The sequence below is a fragment of the Somniosus microcephalus genome, chromosome 2 (assembly GCF_052327205.1).
Source record: "Somniosus microcephalus isolate GS21.2 chromosome 2, FLI_Smic_1.0, whole genome shotgun sequence".
NCBI classification, from domain to species: Eukaryota; Metazoa; Chordata; class Chondrichthyes; order Squaliformes; family Somniosidae; genus Somniosus; species Somniosus microcephalus.
The window spans coordinates 155,495,889-155,517,390 of NC_140988.1; the positions used below are offsets into that span (position 1 = coordinate 155,495,889).

General features: G+C 41.7%; 1 protein-coding gene across 2 annotated transcripts in view; it reads right to left on the bottom strand.

Annotated features, from left to right (window-relative positions):
- Positions 1–21,502, bottom strand: part of nup54 (nucleoporin 54) — a 103,249-nt gene that overhangs the window by 30,067 nt on the left and 51,680 nt on the right. Inside the window, exons 4-10 of one of the 2 annotated variants that reach the window (XM_085964220.1) lie at positions 13,054–13,134; positions 10,230–10,373; positions 9,629–9,852; positions 7,240–7,427; positions 2,252–2,448; positions 1,519–1,573; positions 395–488 (exon numbers count right to left, since the gene is read on the bottom strand). In XM_085964220.1, the coding sequence (XP_085820346.1) occupies positions 395–488; positions 1,519–1,573; positions 2,252–2,448; positions 7,240–7,427; positions 9,629–9,852; positions 10,230–10,373; positions 13,054–13,134 (983 nt within the window). The remainder of the gene's footprint in view (positions 1–394; positions 489–1,518; positions 1,574–2,251; positions 2,449–7,239; positions 7,428–9,628; positions 9,853–10,229; positions 10,374–13,053; positions 13,135–21,502) is intronic. The other variant, XM_085964230.1, reaches the window with a different exon arrangement.

Genomic DNA, 21,502 nt, shown 5'->3' on the forward strand with positions numbered 1-21,502 from the left:
ACTACTGTGATGCCACCAACTGGTGCCCCAATGAGTTGCACCTCTCCACTGTCAATGAAAAACTTTTATGAAGAAATAATTTTGAGATAATCTGAATTACTCATATTTTTCGGTTTCCAAGCATGTTCAATGAGACAATGCTCACGATACAGTGAGAGAGTCACATGCCTAATTTTTTCATAATCATCACTGTACCGAAAAGAGCTCTGTGACAGAAATAGTGGATGCTCAAGAGTTTGTTCTGGCCTGAGTCACTTTTCAAAGCATCATGCACAACTCATAACTCCATAAGCATAACCAATAAAAATTTTGCAACAAGCAAAAGCTAAAATTAAGTAAATAGAACTGGCACACTGGCCTAAAAATGGCTTTTCAATCTGGAATCCCAACTCACATCCAGTCTGCTTTGATGCTGTTTTGTCATCTGCTCCTGAAACTTAAGCCTCCTCAGCAATTCCTTAAAACCAACCATGGGCACTGGTATCAATCTTGGGTGAGGAGAGAGAGAGAGAGAAAAATAAAGAAAATAGTTAGAAATCTAGTTCAACATGTCATTTATAATAATCTTTCGATAAGATAGTTTTTTGTAAAATAAACACACAAAAGGAGCTCTCTCTAGTTTTCTGCACAACATTAAATGAGACAAAATTAAAATTCTGTAAAATGAGAATAAAGAATTGCTATCAAATTTTTTGTTATACAAAGTTAACTAAGAATCAATGGTTTGAAAATTATAAAACTTGAATGGCTATACATACGAATAATTACAATAGTCCAAAGTATACGGTGCAGTAAATCACTGAAACGCTGTTTGAATGAATGGTGCTTACAAGTGTGAACTATTTAGTTCAAGTGCATTGGTGACAGAACAGTCACTCTTTAAATATAAAGCGTAGAGGAAAAAAAGCCATATCTGTTTGTAATTAGTGTAAGTATTTGAAACATCAAAAAATTGTCAAATAATACTATAAATATTTCCTCTTTAACTAAGCCAGATAGTCTCATGACTCAGTTGATTGAATATACTTGGGAGCTCCATTGTTGTACGGCAACTGTCCTGAAATTACATCAACGTTAAGAAGAATTTTGGATCATCCATAATGGGTCCAATAGTCGTTTATTCTCATCACAAACCATTTTGGCTACTTTAGAACCATCACGTAACTATTAAAACCACAAGGTCATCACCCTGTCCCTGGCTGCACTAATGTTTTACCATCAAAGGAACCGAGGCCTTGAAATTACACGGTAAGAGATTAATGTACGACTGCTTAATCCATTCATCTCAATTCCCTCTCTCCCCTATTAAACTATTGGTTTTAAACAGGTTACCTCCATCGCTAAAATTCAGAGGAATTTCAGATGAACACATTCAATGTGTTCACACAAAACTTGTACAAATCATGTTAATACGCACAGGAAAAAAATTATATAAACAAAAGCAAAAACCACTGTGATTTAACTGTTTCCACTAGTCATGCGAGGTGGTTTTGGGAAGGAGGAGATAGAAAAACCTACTTTTCAGGATCAGGATTGTCAACTTTAGCCTGCTCCCAAATTATCGGATCAACACCTGTAATAGAAAATGGCACCAGTAATTGTAACATTCACTCCTAGAGTTTCTTCAAAATTGACGCTGTTTTGTTAGAACAGATAAGTGAGCAAAAGCTTTGTATTTCTGCAACATCATATTACTGTGAGTCACTTAAGGTAACTTCACTTAAATTAACATTCCATCAGAGCTCAATCGCAGGCCAGAGAGTAATATTGTTGAAATCTGTTTAATAAAAATCAAATGAGGAGGAGTTTAAAAAAAAATTAACATTCTCTATTTTACCTTCATGTTATAAAAAGTATGAAAGATCATAGAATTTTCATAACCCTACATTTTTAGTAGTACTGAATTTTATAATAAGTTAAACATTGCTTTCGCACTCACTGTTCCATGGGTGGCAGTAATGCTGCTCCCGACCCAAGTGGTGCGAGAACGTGCCAACATCCCGAGGAAGTTTCATCTTCCCTTTCCTTCCCAAATTACCAGGGTGAGACTTACAGAAATTGTCCTCTTTTGGGGGGGGGGGGGGGGGGGGGGAAAGAGTCCAAGTGTGTCGGACAGTTAACATTGCAATTTTATCTTGTGTATTGTTGGTCTTGAGTCCAGTATTCTAGTGCAGAACCTATTGAGCCACATTATCTGTTCACTTCTATAGTCAGGTAATTGTTTCATACAACACTAAGTTTCACTACATACCAGCAGGAGGGTTCTGCAGCAGCTGTTTCATCTGAGCTGGAGAAAGTTCTGTTCTGGGCAGGGCGACAACCACTCCTAATTGCATCAGGTGACTCTTCACGTTATTCTGTTCTAGCGAGTTGTAGAGGTTTGTTGCTGAAACTCTTCTGGAGTTTCCATTTGGAAAACGTTCAACAACATAGATCACCATTTCTGTTCTGAAAGGCGGCAAAGAAAAAATTGTCTTTACATCCAATTTGCTCTGCGACAGTACCAAATGTGTCTTCAGTTACAAACATCACTCGTTTGAACTGATCAGTTAACCAAACCAGCGGCATCGCCTGCATGCCTTGTGTGTACAATTATTTTAGTCTATTGATTCTGTGCTGAATTGATAGCATCCATCATATTCACCAAAATTGGAGGTGGGCTCCCATACTATTTGAATAAGCAGCATCCAAATATACAGGTATGTTTGGCTGCACAACCCAGATGACCATAGGTTTTTTTTTATTCGTTATGGGGATATGGGCATCCATTTATTACCCTTCAGAAGGTGATGGTGAGCTGCCTTCTTGAACCGCTGCAGTCCGTGTGGTGAAGGTACTTCCACAGTGCTGTTAGGGAGGGAGTTCCAGGATTTTGACCCAGCGATGATAAAGGAACAGCAATATATTTCTAAGTCAGGATGGTTGTAACTTGGAGGGGAACTTGGAGGTGGTGGTGTTCCCATGCACCTGCTGCCCTTGTCCTTCTAGGTGGTAGAGGTCGCGGGTTTGGGAAGTGCTGTCAAAGAAGTTGGCGAGTTGCTGCAGTGCATCTTGTAGATGGTACACACTGCAGCCACGGTACGCCAGTGGTGGAGGAAGTGAATGTTTAAGGTAGTGGATGGGGTGCCAATCAAGCGGGTTACTTTGTCCTGGATAGGTGTCGAGCTTCTCGAATGTTGTTGGAGCTGCACTCATCCAGGCAAGTGGAGAGTATTCCATCACACTTCTGACTTGTGCCTTGTAGATGATGGAAAGGCTTTGGGGAGCCAGGAGGTGAGACACCCACAGCAGAATACCTAGCCTCTGACTACTCTTGTAGCCACAGTGTCTATGTGGCTGGTCCAATTAAGTTTCTGGTTAATGGTGACCCCCCCAGGATGTTGATGGTGGGGCATTCCCGAGGGACTGCCTAAGAAGAAGAAGATTCGATGATGATAATGCCGTTGAATGTCAAGGGGAGGTGGTTAGACTCTCTTGTTGGAGATAGTCATTGTCTGGCATGAATGTTACTTGCCACTTATCAGCCCAAGCCTGAATGTCGTCCCGGTCTTGCTGCATGTGGGCAGGGACTGCTTCATTATCTGAGGAGTTACGAATGGAACTGAACACTGGAATCATCAGCGAACATCCTCACTTCTGACTTTATGATGGAGGAAAGGTCATTGTTGAAGTAGCTGAAGATGGTTGGGCCTAGGACACTGCCCTTCGGAACTCCTGCTGCGATGTCCTGGGACTGTGATGATTGGCCTCCAACAACCACAGCCAATTTCCTTTGTGATAGGTATGACTCCAGCGAGTGGAGAGTTTTCCTCCCGAATCCCATTGACTTCAGTTTTACAAGGGCTCCTTGATGCCACACTCGGTCAAATGCTGCCTTGATGTCAAGGGCAGTCATTCTCACCTCACCTCGCCTCTGGAATTCAGCTTTTTTGTCCATGTTTGGGTCAAGGCTGTAATGAGGTCAGGAGCCGAGTGGTCCTGGCGGAACCCAAAGTGGGCATCAGTGAGCAGGTTATTGGTGAGTAAGTGCCGCTTTGTAGCACTGTCGACAACACCTTCCATCCAATGTTCCCTGTAAGCTGCGTGTTGTTCTGTGTGGCCTATTTCTTTTAATGTGCGGTCCCTTTAAATTTCTGCACGTGCGCGGTATTTACAATATAAAAGCTGGTGAGCGGCCTGCGCGGGACCTTTCAGATTACTGCGTGGCCGCACACGCAGCTTAGTGGGAACACTGCTTCCATCACTTTGCTGATGATTGAGAGTAGAGTGATGGGGAGGTAATTGGCCGGATTGGATTTGTCCTGCTTTTTGTGGCCAGGACATACCTGGGCAGTTTTCCACATTGTCGGATAGATGCCAGTGTTGTAGCTGTACTGGAACAGCTCTGCTAGAGGAGCGGCTAGTTCTGGAGCATAAGTCTTCGGCACGACAGCCGGCATGTTATCGCGGCCCATAGCCTTTGCTGTATCCAGTGCGCTCTGCCGTTTCTCGATATCACGTGGAGTGAATCGAACTGGCTGAAGATTGGCTTCCATGATGGTGGGGACCTCGGGAGTAGGCCGATATGGATCATCCACTCAGCACTTCTGGCTGAAGATGGTTGCAAACACTTCAGCCTTGTCTTTTGCACTTACGTGCTGGGCACCACCATCATCGAGGATGGGGATGTTCATGGAGCCTCCTCCTCCCGTTAGTTGTTTAATGGTCCACCACCATTCACGACTGGATGTGGCAGGACTGCAGAGCTTTGATCTGATCCGTTGGTTGTGGGATCGCTTAGCTCTGCGTATAGCGTGCTGTTTAGCATGCATGTAGTCCTGTGTTGTAGCTTCACCAGGTTGGCACTTTATTCTTAGGTACGCTTGGTGCTGCTCCGGGCATGCTCTTCTACACTCCTCATTGAACCAGGGTTGGTCCCCTGGCTTGATGGTAATGGTAGAGCAAGGGATATGCCAAGCCATGAGGTTACAGATTGTGGTGGAATACAATTCTGCTGCTGCTGATGGCCCACAGCGCCTCATGGATGCCCAGTTTTGAGCTGCTACATCTTTTCTGAATCTATCCCATTTGGCATAGTGTTAGTACCACACAACACGATGGAGGGTGTCCTCAGTGTGAAGATGGGACTTCGTCTACACAAGGACTGTGCGGTGGTCACTCCTACCAATATTGTCATGGACAGATAGATCTGCGATAGGTACATTGGTGAGGATGAGGTAAAGTAGGTTTTTCCCTCGTGTTGGTTCTCTCACCACCTGCCGCAGGCCCAGTCTGGCAGCTATGTCCTTCGGGACTCGGCCAGCTTGGTCAGTAGTGCTACTAACGAGCCACTCTTGCTGATGGATATTGAAGTCCCCCACCCAGATTACGTTCTGTGTCCTTGCTACCCTCAGTGCTTCTTCCAAGTGGTGTTCAACATGGAGGAGTACTGATTCATCAGCTGAGGGAGGGCAGTAGGTTGTAATCAGCAGGAGGTTTTCTTGCCAATGTTTGACCTGATGCCATGAGACTTCATGAGGTCCAGAGTCAATGTTGAGGACTCCCAGGATCACTCCCTCCCGACTGTATACCATTGTACCGGCACCTCTGGTGGGTCTGACCTGCCGGTAGGACAGGACACACTCAGGGATCGTGATAGAGGAGTCTGGGACGTTGGCTGAAAGGTATGATTCTGTGAGTGTGACCATGTCAGGCTGTTGCTCGAGACCAAAAGAGGGTGGGCAAGTACCAAGCAAGTCCATCAGTTGATAAGTTGATCTGCCACTTCCCAGAAAAATTCAATTACACAAGTCTTGATCCTTTTCATTTATAATCAAAAGGCTTTGGAGTGGAAAGTACTTGGAAGGCCATTGCTATTAATTACATTTTTAAACATCAATAGGATGCTATCTTTGGTCATCTTCAGATTGTCTACATTGTGGTTTATATATATTAGTTTAGAGGGAAAGGGAAGAAACATTTTTAATATTTAAGTCCATGATTATCATCTTGGTCATACATATAATGATCCAATCATTGTTTAGCACTGAATATGCTTTTTCAAAGGCCTGAAGAAGCTTGCACAAATAAGGAATTGTAATAGCTTGATGATTACTTGATATATATTTCCTTTATTTACCATCAATTAAACTCAACTCTCAAGTTATACTGATACTTTAATTACAGTGCAACTATCATATCTTAAAGTATAAAGAGGCTAGGGAATGGGTGGCATTGTGTGAGCTACGCTACCCTTTTACTTCAGGGACACCGGTTTGAATCCAGCCTAGACTTATGGGATAAAAGACTGCAAGGGTCCTATTTGAAACAAGTCCTATGTGAAATGAGTTTAGATAATTTCATATTAATTCCTAATAGGTACACATACACAAACAAAACAGTCCACAACCAGCAATCTCACTTCGAGTGGCCACAAGAAAGACTGGTGTGGAAAATGGGGGGAAAATTACACTGATGTAATAAGCAAGGTTGCTTCTAAAATAATGGTTATGAGAAATTAAAGGTCATCAACCTGACACTTTAACTCTTTCTCTCTCTCTCCCAAGATGCTGCCTGACCTGCTGAGTGCTTCCAGCATTTTCTGTTTTTATTTCAGATTTCCAGCATCCGCAGCATTTTGCTTTCGTTAACCGTTGGAGCAGAACAGAGAGAGTATTACCCTGCCTCTAACTGTGCTACACCCGACGTGGGAGAGCTCCATGCTGAACAGAGCGAGTATTACCCTGCCTCTAACTGTGCTACACATGACGTGGGAGAGCGCCATGCTGAACAGAGAGAGTATTACCCTGCCTCTAACTGTGCTACACATGACGTGGGAGAGCGCCATGCTGAACAGAGAGAGTATTACCCTGCCTCTAACTGCGCTACACATGACGTGGGAGAGCGCCATGCTGAACAGAGAATTACCCTGCCTCTAACTGTGCTACACATGACGTGGGAGAGCTCCATGCTGAACAGAGCGAGTATTACCCTGCCTCTAACTGTGCTACACATGACGTGGGAGAGCTCCATGCTGAACAGAGCGAGTATTACCCTGCCTCTAACTGTGCTACACATGACGTGGGAGAGCTCCATGCTGAACAGAGAGAGTATTACCCTGCCTCTAGCTGTGCTACACCCGACATGGGAGAGTTCAATGCTGAAAGCGAGTAGAAATGTGTTCAATGTCATTACCAATTTCCCCTCACGTTAAACAAAGAGTTATGTAAAATAACTCTGACACACATACAGTGCACTTACTGATCATCTGGCAGTGCTCGGACCCCTTCAACATTCACCATGATTTGCTGCAACCCTCCAAGAATTTTGTGCAATGATTCCACGAGCAGTTGCTGCTGGTTTCGAATGTCTGCCTCTTTTTTGTTAAAAGCCAAAGCTACCAGACCATCCTCATCCTTATTACTGGGTATGCAGCTGAAACCAACAGTCTATGACAAGGTGAAAAACATTGGAGTTTTAAGGTAAATTATATTCATGTCTTCAAGATCTGTCTTGGATTGTGCAGAAACGTAACAAGAGTACAACAACGTGGATTGTAGTTCAGAGAAATAGCTTCCTTACCATATCAACCATGCACAAGTTATAAATATTAACCAGCATCAATCCTTGCAGCGTTGCTCACTAGATAACTTACTTCAGTAGCGCACTACTGCCTATGTCATAACAAGTTATAATGATGGGCTTCCAGGCCCAGTTAGAGCTCTGAATATTGGACCATCTTTGATGGAATATCATCTGGTTGCTCCAATGACAACCAGGTGAAAGTATAGTGTTCAGTTTTCAGATTGAGCTAAAAACTGGGCTGCCGTTAAAGCCAATCAGGAATTTAAATAGTGCAGAGTTTGATACAGAATGGTAACATGGAGTAGGCACAAGAAAGAAAATGACTTAAACTTTACAAAAAAAGGCATACAGGAAACTTTGGTTTATCCAGAGGTTAACTGTCCGGAATGCTCGAGCCACCGGCAAAAATCAGGAGCCGTTTCGTTAGGTTTTTTTCTTTTCGTTGCTTTTTTCTCACCAGTCAAGCTCTGCAAGGTCTCGTTGAAGCTGTTGCTAAGCTACAGAGACGCTACAGAGACGCTTGCAAGGTACGGCCGACTGTTTAGAAGCTGTTGCTAAGCAACAGGGTTTGTTGCCAGATACGGAGCTCAAAATCTCCGTATGTTTCAACATTAGCGCTGGTTTGTCCGGCAGTTTTGATGGGACGGCAACAGCTCGGTCCCGGATATCACAAAGTTTCCTGTACTAGGGCATTTAAGTAATACGCAATGTGAAAGTAAAAAATTAAGCAGGACAGAACCAAGGTTGAAAAGGGGGAAGACGACAAAAAAGGTTCCTTATTGCTCTTGTGGGTAATTGCACCGCATAGCCCACAAAGTTCCAGTATCGATTCCTGGTCTGTGTTGAGTTAGCTAATCTTAGCCAGGGTGCTGCAACTGCCTCCAGCACTCCGGGGCTAGAGAAGGAACAAAATAATAAGCCACGGTTCCCACTTCTAATCCAATGATCACTGCTGGAAAGTGCATGTGTGTGGGGATGCTGAGTGAGGATGACAATCAGTTTTGCTGTGAAGCCCCCCGGAGTGGAATAACACAGGAACACACACTGTCTTGGCTCACACAGGTGGAATGATCACTTGGGCAAAGTAAGAGAGGGGTGTCTGTGACTGTCAGCTCCCTCAGGAGAGGACAAACATGTTCTCCCCTTAAGAATTATTTTCCCTTTTAAGTACTTTAAGACAGTTATGGAAGAAAATAGTTGCTCACCAAAGGTTTTAAAATCACCACACTTTTACATAAGCAGTTTCAGCATGCTGTTGGAAGATTAAAAACTGTTCTTTTCCCGCTCCAGTAACTATTCCAATTGCTCGGGGGGGGGGGGGGGGTTTGCACAGGTGAGCGTTAATTAAACCATTTTGTTACCTCTATAAGGGGAACGAGAGCACCTCAACCGTTCAGTTTGGTAGCAGCCATGTTTCTTTGCTACCTGTGTCAACAGTGCCACTGTCATACTGCAGGCAGAGGCAGCACTGCCATCAGAGGCATAACTGTAAACCATTAACTTAACTGTGACAGAACCCACAGTCTCTGACTTCCACTAGATCATTAGTTCATATAACAAAAAGATTGTTGCTAATTTCAGGAATGCTGTCAGCAGCAATCGTGCAATATAAATAGAGAACGAGATATAGAATAAACTTGTACCATTGTATCCAAGGTCACCTCTGCAATGGTCTACACAAAAGTTTTGAAAATCCTCCTTACTCCTCCAAAAAGTTCCTTTCTTGCCCCCTGTGCAGCCCACCCACCAAACACACACAAATAACGTAAATGTTTAATTTTTAAATTTTTTCTATTTATCCTTTTATCAATCAGTGCTCATCACTTTTGAATACACCATGAGGTCTCCTTTACGGTAACAGAAGGTTGGGATTGTGAGAAATCCACACCCATGTTGTGCTGCACCAGGAGAAAGTGGAACTTATGGCAGGCCTTTTCCTCCTTTCCCCCAGGAGGTGAACACCTTCATATTCCGGGGTTATTTTGCACTTCAACGTTAGGCAATAATATATTAATGTACAAAAACAAACATTCGAAGTTTCTTTTTGTTAAAAAAGAACATTCACCTTAAATCGACAGAAGGGATTTTCTTGAGTGAATTCGACGGGAGCCAAGTTATTATGGAAGTAGCCTTTTCCAGTTCCCCAGAATGCCTGAAGCTGGTTCCACTTGGCCAATATAGCATCTCGCTCATCTCCCAGTAGAGTTGGTGCAGAAAGGGCACTTGCTGTGTTGATCAGTTGAGCTGACTGGGTCTGAGGCTGTAATGCCGGTCCAAAAAGCCCTCCAGCTATAAATATACAACAGCAACATGAATATTTTCTGTCAGTGGGGGGAAAGGATAATCTAGTGACCAGAATAGAGGAGGAAAAACTGAGTTATATTATACTTACGATGGGAATCAATACAATTCATCTCTCCTATACATACATAAGACTTGTATAATACACAAAATAGAAGTATAACTTTCTTGCAATCAATAACCTTGTAGGGAAATACAGAAGACACTTTAAATCTATATAACTCCCAAACTAAACTCTTAATTAGTTTTGAAGATTTACTATTAACTGCCGGTACCATATTTGAAGTTGATTTTAAAAATGTTTTATTTGTTGCCTCTTTTAATCTAAAATTTAGTTACAGTGTCTTGCCTTCCTGTGAACTTACCTTGTTGTTGCTGCTGAGCACCGAAACCACCAAATCCTCCGAATGTGGAACCAGCTACTAGACCCGCTGCTAGACCTGTGCCAGTACCTGTGCCAAATCCACCACCAAATCCAAAGCCTTTATTCTGTGTATTCTGGAAAAGGCCTGTAAAACAAAGAAAACCATGTGGAATTACAAAACCTTAAAACACATCATAGGCTTTCTTGGGATTACCAAACTGTTACTGTAGCTCAGGTTAATCTAAAGGCAAAACTTATAGTAAAAGAAACTTACAAAAAAGACACTTCCCATAACAATGTCTTATGAAGCAGCTACTAGCCTCTACTTAAAACAACGTAATAATTGTAGCCAAGTTGTAAAAAAAGAAACTTATACAGCACCTGATCATATCTGCAGGATGCCCAAAAGCACATTCCAACCAATTGGATACTTTTGAACTGCAGTCACTGTTGTCACGCCAGACAAACATGGCAGCCAAATCTGCACCCAGCAAGGTCCCAGATGGCCTTGATTTAACATCTCCTAAAAGACTACATCGATCACAATGCAGTGTCAACCTAGATTATGTGCTCACGTCTGGGGTGGGACTTGAACCCATGGCCTTCTGACTCGAACCCATGGCCTTCTGACTCAAAGGCAAGAGTGCCATCAACTGAGCCAAGCTGACACTTGGGTATAAGACCTACACTTAATGGGGGGAGTTTAGTCATCAGGATCTATTTTAATATCAAATTGCTATAATGATTGACATTTCTTCTTCCACCACCCCCCCCCGTCTTTCTATTGGTTTTAATTTTCTTGTTTAAACTACAGCTTCTGATTGCATCATGGAGGGAGGAAGAACTGACTTGGAGGAAATACTGAGCTCAAACAAAATACTGAGCTCAAACAATTTAAGAACTCAATTAATAATATTGAGATACAACCACTAAAACCAACGTCATTTTGACTACGTGGATTAATTCAACTCAGTTAGGATTAGTGAATTATGCAGCCTATTCCTCAGTGATTTTAGTACAGACTGACTGAACTATTGTTCCCCTTCCTATCAATTTCTCACTCACCCATTTTCTCTTGGAGGTGGTGAATTATGTTGTGTTAAAGTTGTATAGGTGACAGATGCCCTCTGGTACCTCACCCAATTCTCCAGGTGTCGGGCTGGACAAGGAATGCTGACAGGCTCTTTGACTAGAGGCGTGATTACAATCCTGTTCACATGCACTTCTAGAAGGAGCAAGTGGAAGGCAACCAGTGGCAAACTAGCCAATGTTCTCAGCTGTAGCTGAGGATACCAAGGTTAACTGTAGCACTCCCCACCGCCACCCTGACTGAAATCAGCAAATTCACACAGACTAAGGGCTGGACCTGGGACATTACTCAATGCCACACCGAGTAGTGTATTTAGCTTAAGAGTCACCTGGGAGCACACTGATTGAAGAAAAGGCAGTTTAATCATCACTCTTTGCAAGTTTTAAAAAACAAATTCTGACAACTTGGCTCTCTCGTTAAAATACATGAATATCTGGGGCGCAAGTCCCTCCTACATTTGAAAGTTGCAATTTCATCAGAAATCTACAAATCTAGACAGGATGGGGTTGAAGGCTGCTATAAGCTGCTTCCAGCTCGATGTCAAGGAGGCAAAAATCAGCCAGAATACTCAGATGATTGCAATCCCACCACCTCCCCCCCCCCCCCCCCAAACCCGCCCCGCACACCCTGTCAAATAGTCTAATGACCCTCATAGTCAAGGCTCACGCATGAACAATAACAAGTCTGGCAAGCTATCAGAGGGTAGTCAGTACCCATGGAGCCATATCCCATCAGAAAATCAGTGCCTTCAGGGTAGAGAACAATAGTGGCACAATACATTATATATTTTAGAAATTCTTATAATAGATTCATACCATTATCAGTAGGTAGTGTCAGCTCAATCGTAGGTGTGCGCAAAATGAAGCACTCACCCGCAAAGCTTACTGTACCCTTAGGCGAGAGCTAACTGGCTGAAGAGCCTTTGCATGTGAGAAAACATATTATTGCCTAGATGATATCAGCAATTTTTCTCATAAAAATGTATATGGAAATTTTAATCAACAAAATACTTTCTTCCCCATTCTCTCTATAGTCAGCTACCAACTTCACCATACACTAAAGCCCATCCCATCTCTATACCTACCAAATTAACAAAGACAAAACTCTCACGTGCTAAACTGATTGAGAATTTACAGATAGGACTGCATTTTATACTTTGCAGTAATCCAAGTGAGAACAGGAGCTGAGCAAAACACAAATTCAAACTCTGAACAGCAGTAATGGAAGCAGTAGATTCTGGAGGGATCTGAAATCTAAATTATACCGAAAACCATTAGTATAACTAGGATTTATGCAGAGACTACCCATTCAGCAGCATCTCGGTATAAATCCCAGGTGATAATGCTCAACATAATTTAGATTTTCAAACATTGAGAGTTCGGTCCAGTTCTTTTACTGCTGTACTGCACCTTTATTGGGAATTTATTTTCAGTTCCTGCAGTGTAAAATAAGCTGTGGGATCACCTGCCATGGGATTGCTGCTGTTGCCAATAAGATGTCAGTTAGTCCCTTGTGCTGCTGTGAAGGTCCATCTATAAGCCCATATGGAAATTTGCTGTCTCAATGACTTTCTGCTTACACCGACGCATAACCACATTCTTTGCTGCAGATTACCGTTCCCTGACCCTCTGGGCCACCACCACACCGCCCTCCACAAAAAGCACAAAATGTTTTGTATATATAAAATCTGTAATTTTCTCTCTCTGGCAAACGATTACCATTTTGTTTTTTTTACCTGTTACCCCTGTATTGGCAGGTGTTGAGAAATTGAATGCAGGAGCAGCTGTCGCAGTTGTGCCAAACCCGCCAAAACCACCTATGTGGACATTTAAGAAAAATCAGAGTTCAACAAAACGTAAACTAATCAACTTTATACCTATGACCCACCATTATTTCAAAACATTAAAGTAGTAAAAGTATTTCCAGGTTTAGTGAATCCAATTTTTGACCATATAACATAATAAAATATTATAATAAACCCATAAGTGCATAATCACAATCTCGGGGGCGGGGGGTGGGGACGATGGGGGGCAGGTTATTAGACAATAAAATGCTTAGAAAATTAAAATTATAGTGCTATGCGAGATAATTCCATAATCTCTTTGCAGCACAGTGATCCAAGGCTGGGAATCCCTTTAGTTGTTGTCTTCTGCAGGCTTTTGATTGTTTCACTGTTCCGTCTAAGTGAGATGGCCAACTTGGACGCAACATTCTAAAATCAAATTGACTAGAAAGTGTGCACCCTCGACAATACAGCATTCTCTGATTTTTAGTCTTCTTGGAGCAATGAATTTAGCTTACCTTTATTAATCACCACTTTTAAAAACAAGACATCTTCACTAAATTGCTCCCCTTTCCTTGTAGTCATGGTTCATATCTTTGGATATCACTTATGCATTCATCTACAATAAACTTCCTTTCTTAAAATTAGACCAACTTCTAAGGTTCATTTGAAAGCTCTCTTAAGTAAGACAGAAGGGGTAACATGAAAAATATCCAGAAGACACACAACATGCCATCAAGATCCTCTTCAGGTCTTTTAGCTCTAGGGTGTTCATACATAATATGATGAACCAAAGAAGACTTCAAAGCATGGAGTTTTCAGTCCAACTAATTTCAAAACTGTTGAGTTGGATGTTAAGTTTAAACCAGTTAACTTTGGGAAATGGCTTTCAACACCTGTCTGAACAATACTTTAGGTGGCTTTCTGATAAGATGTCCTCCTTTGAGCCACTGACGCCAGATTAACGAATATACAACTGCTTTTGTGACCAAACATAAGGCATCAAACAGGCCATCAAAAGACTGCATTAAACACAATCTATAAAAATGGCACACTAATACAAAAGCAAAATACTGCAGATGCTGGAAATCTGAAATAAAAACAGAAAATGCTGGAAATACTCAGCAGGTCAGGCAACATCGGTGAAGAGAGAAACAGAGTTAACGTTTCAGGTCGATGACCTTCTGCCAGAACCCAATGATGAACAGCCATCGACCTGAAACGTTAACTCTGTTTCTCTCTCCACAGATGCTGCCTGACCTGCTGAGTATCTCCAGCATTTTCTGTTTTTATTTCAATTTCCATTTCCAGAATCTGCAGTATTTTGCTTTTGTTATATATAAAAAAAATCTAGATTCAGTAGCTACATTAGGACATCAAGAAAGCAAGGGACTACAATAAAATAATTATTCATGTGCATTTAAAGTTTATCAAACAGACACTCGACAGTGTGATTAGCTATCAGGACAATACAATAAAAATATTGTCCACGTTTGGCTCAGGTGCAAGTGATGTACTGCAACAACAGCTAACCATAAAACAAAGACTGTAAGTAGTTGAGTGGTAAGAATTTCTGTCACGTTAACACATATTGGGTAAAATTATACAAATTAATTTTCAGTAAATCTGGCCAGTAGAGGAATCACAGTTCCTGTCACTCTTGCCATGATGGTAAAGGCAACTTTAATATTTTAAAAATAATTTGTTACATTTACAATAATGCCACTTTGAGCTGATGGGTCACAAACACCTACCAAAGGTATGCAAAAATACATTAATGCAACTAGAAAAATCTACACAGTGATGCTCCTTAACTGTATGAGTTATAAGAGGGTAATGTGGGATAAATGTGACATTCATGGCCCATCTGATGACACAATTGACACAATTTTCACCCAATATCAACAGAAATTATACCTTCTAAATAAGCAGCAGCTGGGCAAAAAAATAACTAGAAGAGAGAATGGCATTCACAAAAATCTCTGCACTGGGAATCACCCGAAGCGCAGTGCAAACATGGTGCGAATGAGAAGGAAAGTCCATGCATGTCACAGAACAAAAGGTACAAAATGAACACAAAACTTGGCCTTAACTTTCATAAAGTTCATAAAACATATTCAAGAGCCTGAAAAGTGACATATAGAACAAAAGAATACGCAAGATTTAAGACTGGGAAACTTGGGAGTTGATTATATGCAACCATGTCAGACTTGCATGAAAATACACACACCTTAATTGTTCTCCAAATTTATTAGGTTTTGAATAGTGCCAGTGAAAACTAATGTACTGTACACAATAAAAAGGAACTGAAAAAGGGAACAGCAGTAAGGACTCTGGCCTTGAAATGATGATTTGTGAAACTTCTAAATTAAATTCCTTCCTCTCCTCTCGGAGGCATTAACATATTTAAAATAAATGGGTTAACCTCTTCATTAAAACAGCAGAGGAACGAATTTCAAATGAACACATTCAACATTCGTCGCTAGTATCCCACAGGATAATTTCAAGGCCTTTGACTTCAACATTGAACTTGCAACATAGGCCCAGAAATTCGGGTCGGGGGCTTCCCGTGGGTGCAAGCCCCCGATCTGCACTTACCTTGCGTGCCGGCTGTTGAGCTGTGGGCCCGCGTGGAATTCCGATCCGGGGCCTGGTCCAGCTGCCGGCGCGCAGTGCTTGCGCATCCCAGGGGCGCAGTTAGTTCGATGCGTCCCCTGGGATCACGTGGGCCATGGGGAGCCAATCGGAGCAGGGAATGCTCCATTCATAAGTTTGACAGGAAGTGCTGTCAAGACTTATAAATACTACGGCCCCAAAATAGCACTAAATCTTCAAATAATTTTTTTTTTTTTTTAAATCACATTTTTTAAATAAACTATATAAATTACATGAAATAACTATTTTAAACAATAATTTAAATTTTTGAAAAAAATAATTTTATTTTCTAACGGGGCTAAAAATAAACTTACCTTGCTTTAAAGTATTTAAAAATAATAAACCTGTGGAAAAAATGTTTTAATTTTAATTAATTCACCACTTACCTTGTAAAAAGCAGGCCTTACGCCTGCTTTTTACATTTCTAAATTCTGCAGGCTTACTCTTCCGGGAAAACCTGTAAAAAAACTGAAGTTTGATGCGCACGTGCAGCCTCTCCTGTGCACGCGTTCGGCCTCTGAACCCCTTCGTTCAGAGGAATGGAAGTGCCGGTTTCCCATGCATGCGCAGTGCATGCAGGAAACCGGCACTTCCATCGGATTTACGGGTGAGTACGCCGTGCGTACTCACCCGTGGAGACCCGAATTTCTGGGCCATAATGTCACTGTAAAATAAGGACCCATAGACTATGGGTTCATCTAGTCCAAATATTACTGGCCAACTATTTTGATTCAATGTCCCCAAAATAATTATATTCACAGCATTTAAAGCTTTAACTCATACAGGTATAGGAGCAAGTGTATTTGTCTAGCCTCAGTAACAACTTTTCCTCATTATTTGTCCATGCATAACCCTGATCAGCAGGCCCTCTAAAGCTCAAATATTAAATTTTGCTTCTTTGCCCTAATAAAAAGTCTCAGCCAAATTTTACATTCTTTTTTTAATGCCCAAAAACAGTTGAAAGGGAATGCCAACCAGAATTTTACATGTATGATTGGGAATAAAGATAAATTTAAAATATAAGTAACAGTGAATAACCTCTTGATGAGAGTGACTCATGCTACACAGAGACACAATGAATTTAAAAAAAGAAAACATTTTTGACAATTTATCACAAACGTAAATGAACCGAATCAGATCCAGCTAGGGAACATCATATTTTTAAATGCAAAATATTCCCCCTTAAACTAAGCAATAAACATTCTCTTCCCCTACTGAACCACATACTTTGTCCATTTCTTCTGAAATAAGACAAGTCTGTTTAATACTTTTAAAAATAAATTTAATATACGGGTACCAGGTTTTTAAAAAAAAGATCGCAGGAACTTACATACACAGTAAAGGAGACATTTTGTCAAAACCCCAGATATAATCCAGTTACCAAACGCAAACTATCAAAACCACTCTCAAGTTTGTACATCAGAACTGTAACAGTGAACCTGTGATCTGTATAGCTCTTGCAACAGTAATTGGTATACTACATCTGTGAACCTAATTTAAAATAAAAACTGCTAGAAATAAAGCAGGTCTATTAACATCTGTGAAGAGAAAAGGCAGTTTAATGCTTCAGGTATAGACCCTCATTCCAACAAAGGGTCTACACCCAATATTTTAACCTATCTCTCGCCTTAGAAACACTGATTGACCTGCAGTGTATTTCTGGCATTTTCATTTTTCATTTCAGATTTACAGCATTTGCACTTTTTCTTTCATTGCTAATGGCCCAGGAATTGCAGCCGGCGGTGTAGCTATGGCGTACGCCGCCGACTTGCGAAAAAATATGAACTTACCTGATGGGGGCCCTCCTTTGTGAACTTGTTCTCTGACGCTGCGTACTCGAGGGCAGCGTAATGGCCCACGGATCCCAGGGGCGCAGCATGTGCGGTAGTATGTACGGAAGCATACCTGGGATCACGTGGGCCTGGTGCTCCAATCAGTACACCGAAGGGAAAGTGTCTACCTCCAATACTGGTAACTTTCTTCCTACTACATTTCACCCCATCTGATGTATTTTCAGAAGAACCAGAAGGACTAGGAGAATAAATAGTTCCAAAATGACTTGCGTGCGCTCTCTCTCTGACACACAGACCCACCTAAAAAAATTATTGTATTTGTGAATGAATTCTTAAATCTAATTTAGGAATTAAGAGTTCTGATAAATTGTTGAAGCTCTGTGAAATTTCATGTAAAATAACATGGGACAGGTGATACAAATATAAATCTAACAGCCCAAACAAAGATCTGAAAAATCTGTACATTAATCATTGGAGGCGTTTTGGACAATTTTATAATTCATTACATCACACTCCGGAATAGAATAGAATGAGTAACTGTCTCTATCTAATCCCCTTATGCTGATGCAAACAGGCCTTGCACCTGTTTGCATCAACCGTAAATTTTTAGGCCATAATTGGTGGGCAATTAGCCCAACTCTGCGTCAGCAATTGGTATTTCCAAGGCGGAGCGGATGATCTGTCAAGGCATACCTTGACAGATTGCAAGTTCGGGATTCGGTCAATTTCAAAGGCGGTGCGAGAGCGTACTCACAGAATACGCCATCATACCCACCGCAAAATTTTTTTGCCCCAACATTTTTAAGCTACTTGGCAACAATGTTCATGATTCAGATGCATTAAGCTGTCCCCCTAAACCTAACTGACTACTCATGTTTTACCCCAGTTAAATTTTTCTTTGTAATTTTATAGTGGTGTTTGGGGGCCATGAGCATTTCTTGTCCAATCTTGCCCACCAAGAGCTGTGACTTTTTTTCTCTAACTGATGAGCAAGGAGAAGCTGTGCATCGAAAGAGAAAAGTACACAGCAGCGAGCTTTAGAATGTTATTTCAAACATCAGCATTTTAAAACTAAACAAGCACACGATCGGAAACACTAAGAAAAGTGAAAACAAACAATGGTGGGGGGGGGGGGTCGATCAGGAAGTAAAGAGACTTAAAAAAAGTGGTACGGACAGATGAGAAATTAAACAAAAAGTGCAAACTTGAGTAAAAATTATAAGAGATAGTGAAAAAAATGACAAAAAGAAATGAAGCTCCCAAACAGCTAAGAGTTGGATACTCTTCTAGTATAATGTTTTGGGGAAGCAAGTTAACTGGTTACCCATTGATCCAAACGAGCACAGTTTTGTCTACTTAATTAATTATCTCACTGTCAGACAAGCTTCTAAAAATCAAATTGCTTCGATATCTTTGCCAGGGACCACGGTAGGAGTTAAAGTACAGAGGTTTTCTAAATCACATGGTCACTTTGTAAGGTAAAAAGATAAAGGACCCATTTGCAAGTTCCTTAATTTTCACAACCATTACTTAAAAAAAAAATCAGCAGTTTTGATTTGCATGTTAAACACCAGTCGTACCACCATGTTCCTCCTGATGGTGGTCTGGAGCCAGTAGAGACAGTTTTCCATCAGCAGGAAGGTACTTGTATTGCAGTTTTGACGCAACAATAAAAAAAAGTTCAAAGAGATGGCAGTGGAGTTTCCACGGTACAATACAGAAACAGTGCTGAAATGTGTTTTGTTTACTGGTCTGGGTCAGTCCTTGCTCATCAGAAGCGAGTACGCCCCTTCAGGAGCAGTGGGCTGTGCGTTACTGAAAGGGAGTGGTTTTTCGGTAGAAGTTAATCGTGAATATTATTTAGGGGAGTGGCACCACAATTGCTGGGTTTCCATACTTTCGAAGGTAGATTTTGTCTTTGCAATTTTTCGGAAGATGCTCAAACAAGAAACATTTTTTGAAAAAGAATGATCAGGAGTTGGGAATCTTAATTGTTAAAGTATTTATATTTTCCACCAAATCAAAAAAAAGTCACAAAAATTGTGACCCAACAGAACCCGATCCCAATTCCAAAACTTGTGTACTACATGTTGGTTCAATAAATTACAAACCTTTTCAGAAACTAGGGGGGAAATTTTAACCTAAAAAAAAAAAACAGGTGGGTTGGGGGCGTGTGGGAAGTTAAAGTGCTAAAAATCTGAATCCACCTCCAACCCGCCCACTTCCGGTTTTAACGGAGGCGGGACGGGAGGCGGGCAGCCAAACCTCCTACCGCACCGCGTGCTCCAATGGCCCATGCTCCCTTCAGATGTCCCCCCAACCCTTGCGTGCAGATCCCAGCACCCGATCTTCAGCAAACTCCTCCCCCCTCCCCACAACGCGATCCCTCCCTCCTCTCTGCAGCCTAGTGCCACAGGCCTACCCATCCGGAGCCCGCCAGCCTCTCAGCCTGGCTGGCTTCGGGTGGGGAAACTGAGGCTTTCCATGCAAACCAAGCCCTGCCGTTAAATTCACCAGGGCCTGCGGAAAACCCGTTCTCCCGGGTTTCCCGACTGCTTCGGAGCCCCACCGCTCCCAACCTGCCTTCCCCATTAAAATTCAGCCCTAGAAGTGGAAATTGTAACTTTTATTTTCATTTCCAACTTTCTCCCCTGTTGCCCTGAAGCCCTCGACGCTTGCTGGGACTGAGTTCAACAGGTGCGAACACTCCTCCGTCAATTGGCTGTTTGTCACGCAAGCCCAGAGACTGAGTATTAGCATACTATTTGATCATATGGGATAATCGCAGCTGAGCTTGACCTTCTGTCGTTACCCGGTGTTCACAATTTGAAGAAGTGTCTGTGGTGAGCAATCAGGTGTGAAATCCTTTAAAAGTTTTCCTTTCCCTAGCCCAAAGTAATGAAACCAATCATTGCACCCTCAGTGTTTCCTGACACCCCCTCTCACCTTCCTCCCTCCCTCTCATCTGATATCAGTTAACTCATCCCAGATCAGGGATCAAACCTGGGACTTGGCTAGATGATGCAACTCAATGCAACACCAGATAGAAAATTTAGTACTTTCAACTTTTGTTTTAGGCATAATAAAGCATGTTTACTTTGGGACAGATACCCAGAATTCTGATAAACAGGTCAGTGAGTGCAGGTCAATACTGCAAAACAACTTGCTGTCCAATTCAAAACACAAAATGCTGGAAATACTCAGCATGTCAGGGCGCACCTGTGGAGAGATAAACAGTTAACATTTTAGGTTGCTGATCTTTCCATCAGAACTGGAAGAAGTCATACTGAAAGGTCACCGCCCTGAAACATTAACTCTGTTTCTCGCTCCACAGATGCTGCCTGATATGCTGAGTATTGCCAGCATTTTGTATTTTTATTTCAGATTTCCAATATCCACAATATTTTGCTTTTGTGTTGCTGTCCAATTAAGTCCTTCTGTTTACTACCTATATCACAAAGCCAAATTACTGTTTATAACTAAACCTTTGTCTCATTTCATAGAGCATCAACAGAATACTAGAATGGTGAAGGGTGTTGGTGTTGCCAGCTGGTGCTTCATGGGACGGTAGGGCATGGATTCACACACACGCTTCATCAATCTTGACTATGATGTTAAAGGCACTGAGTGGAAGCACTTCCTCAACAGGAGAAAAAAAAATTGTTCCTTAAATGCAGAGTACGTTTGGGTCTGTAGCTCAACAGTTGCACAGGTCATTGGCTCATCAGCAGGTAATTTGGTTACACAGAAATTATTCTTCAATAACCTTAAAAGGGAAAGAAATATTGCTTTAACATTGGGCATACAATTCAAATTACTGTCCTTTTACGTCTCCATAAAGAAGCTGGGATTGTTCTCCTTAGAATGGAGTAGGTTGAGGGAGATTTAATAGAGGTGTTCAAAATTAAAAGGGGTTTTGATAGAGTAGAGGGGTAGAAACTGTTTCCACTGGC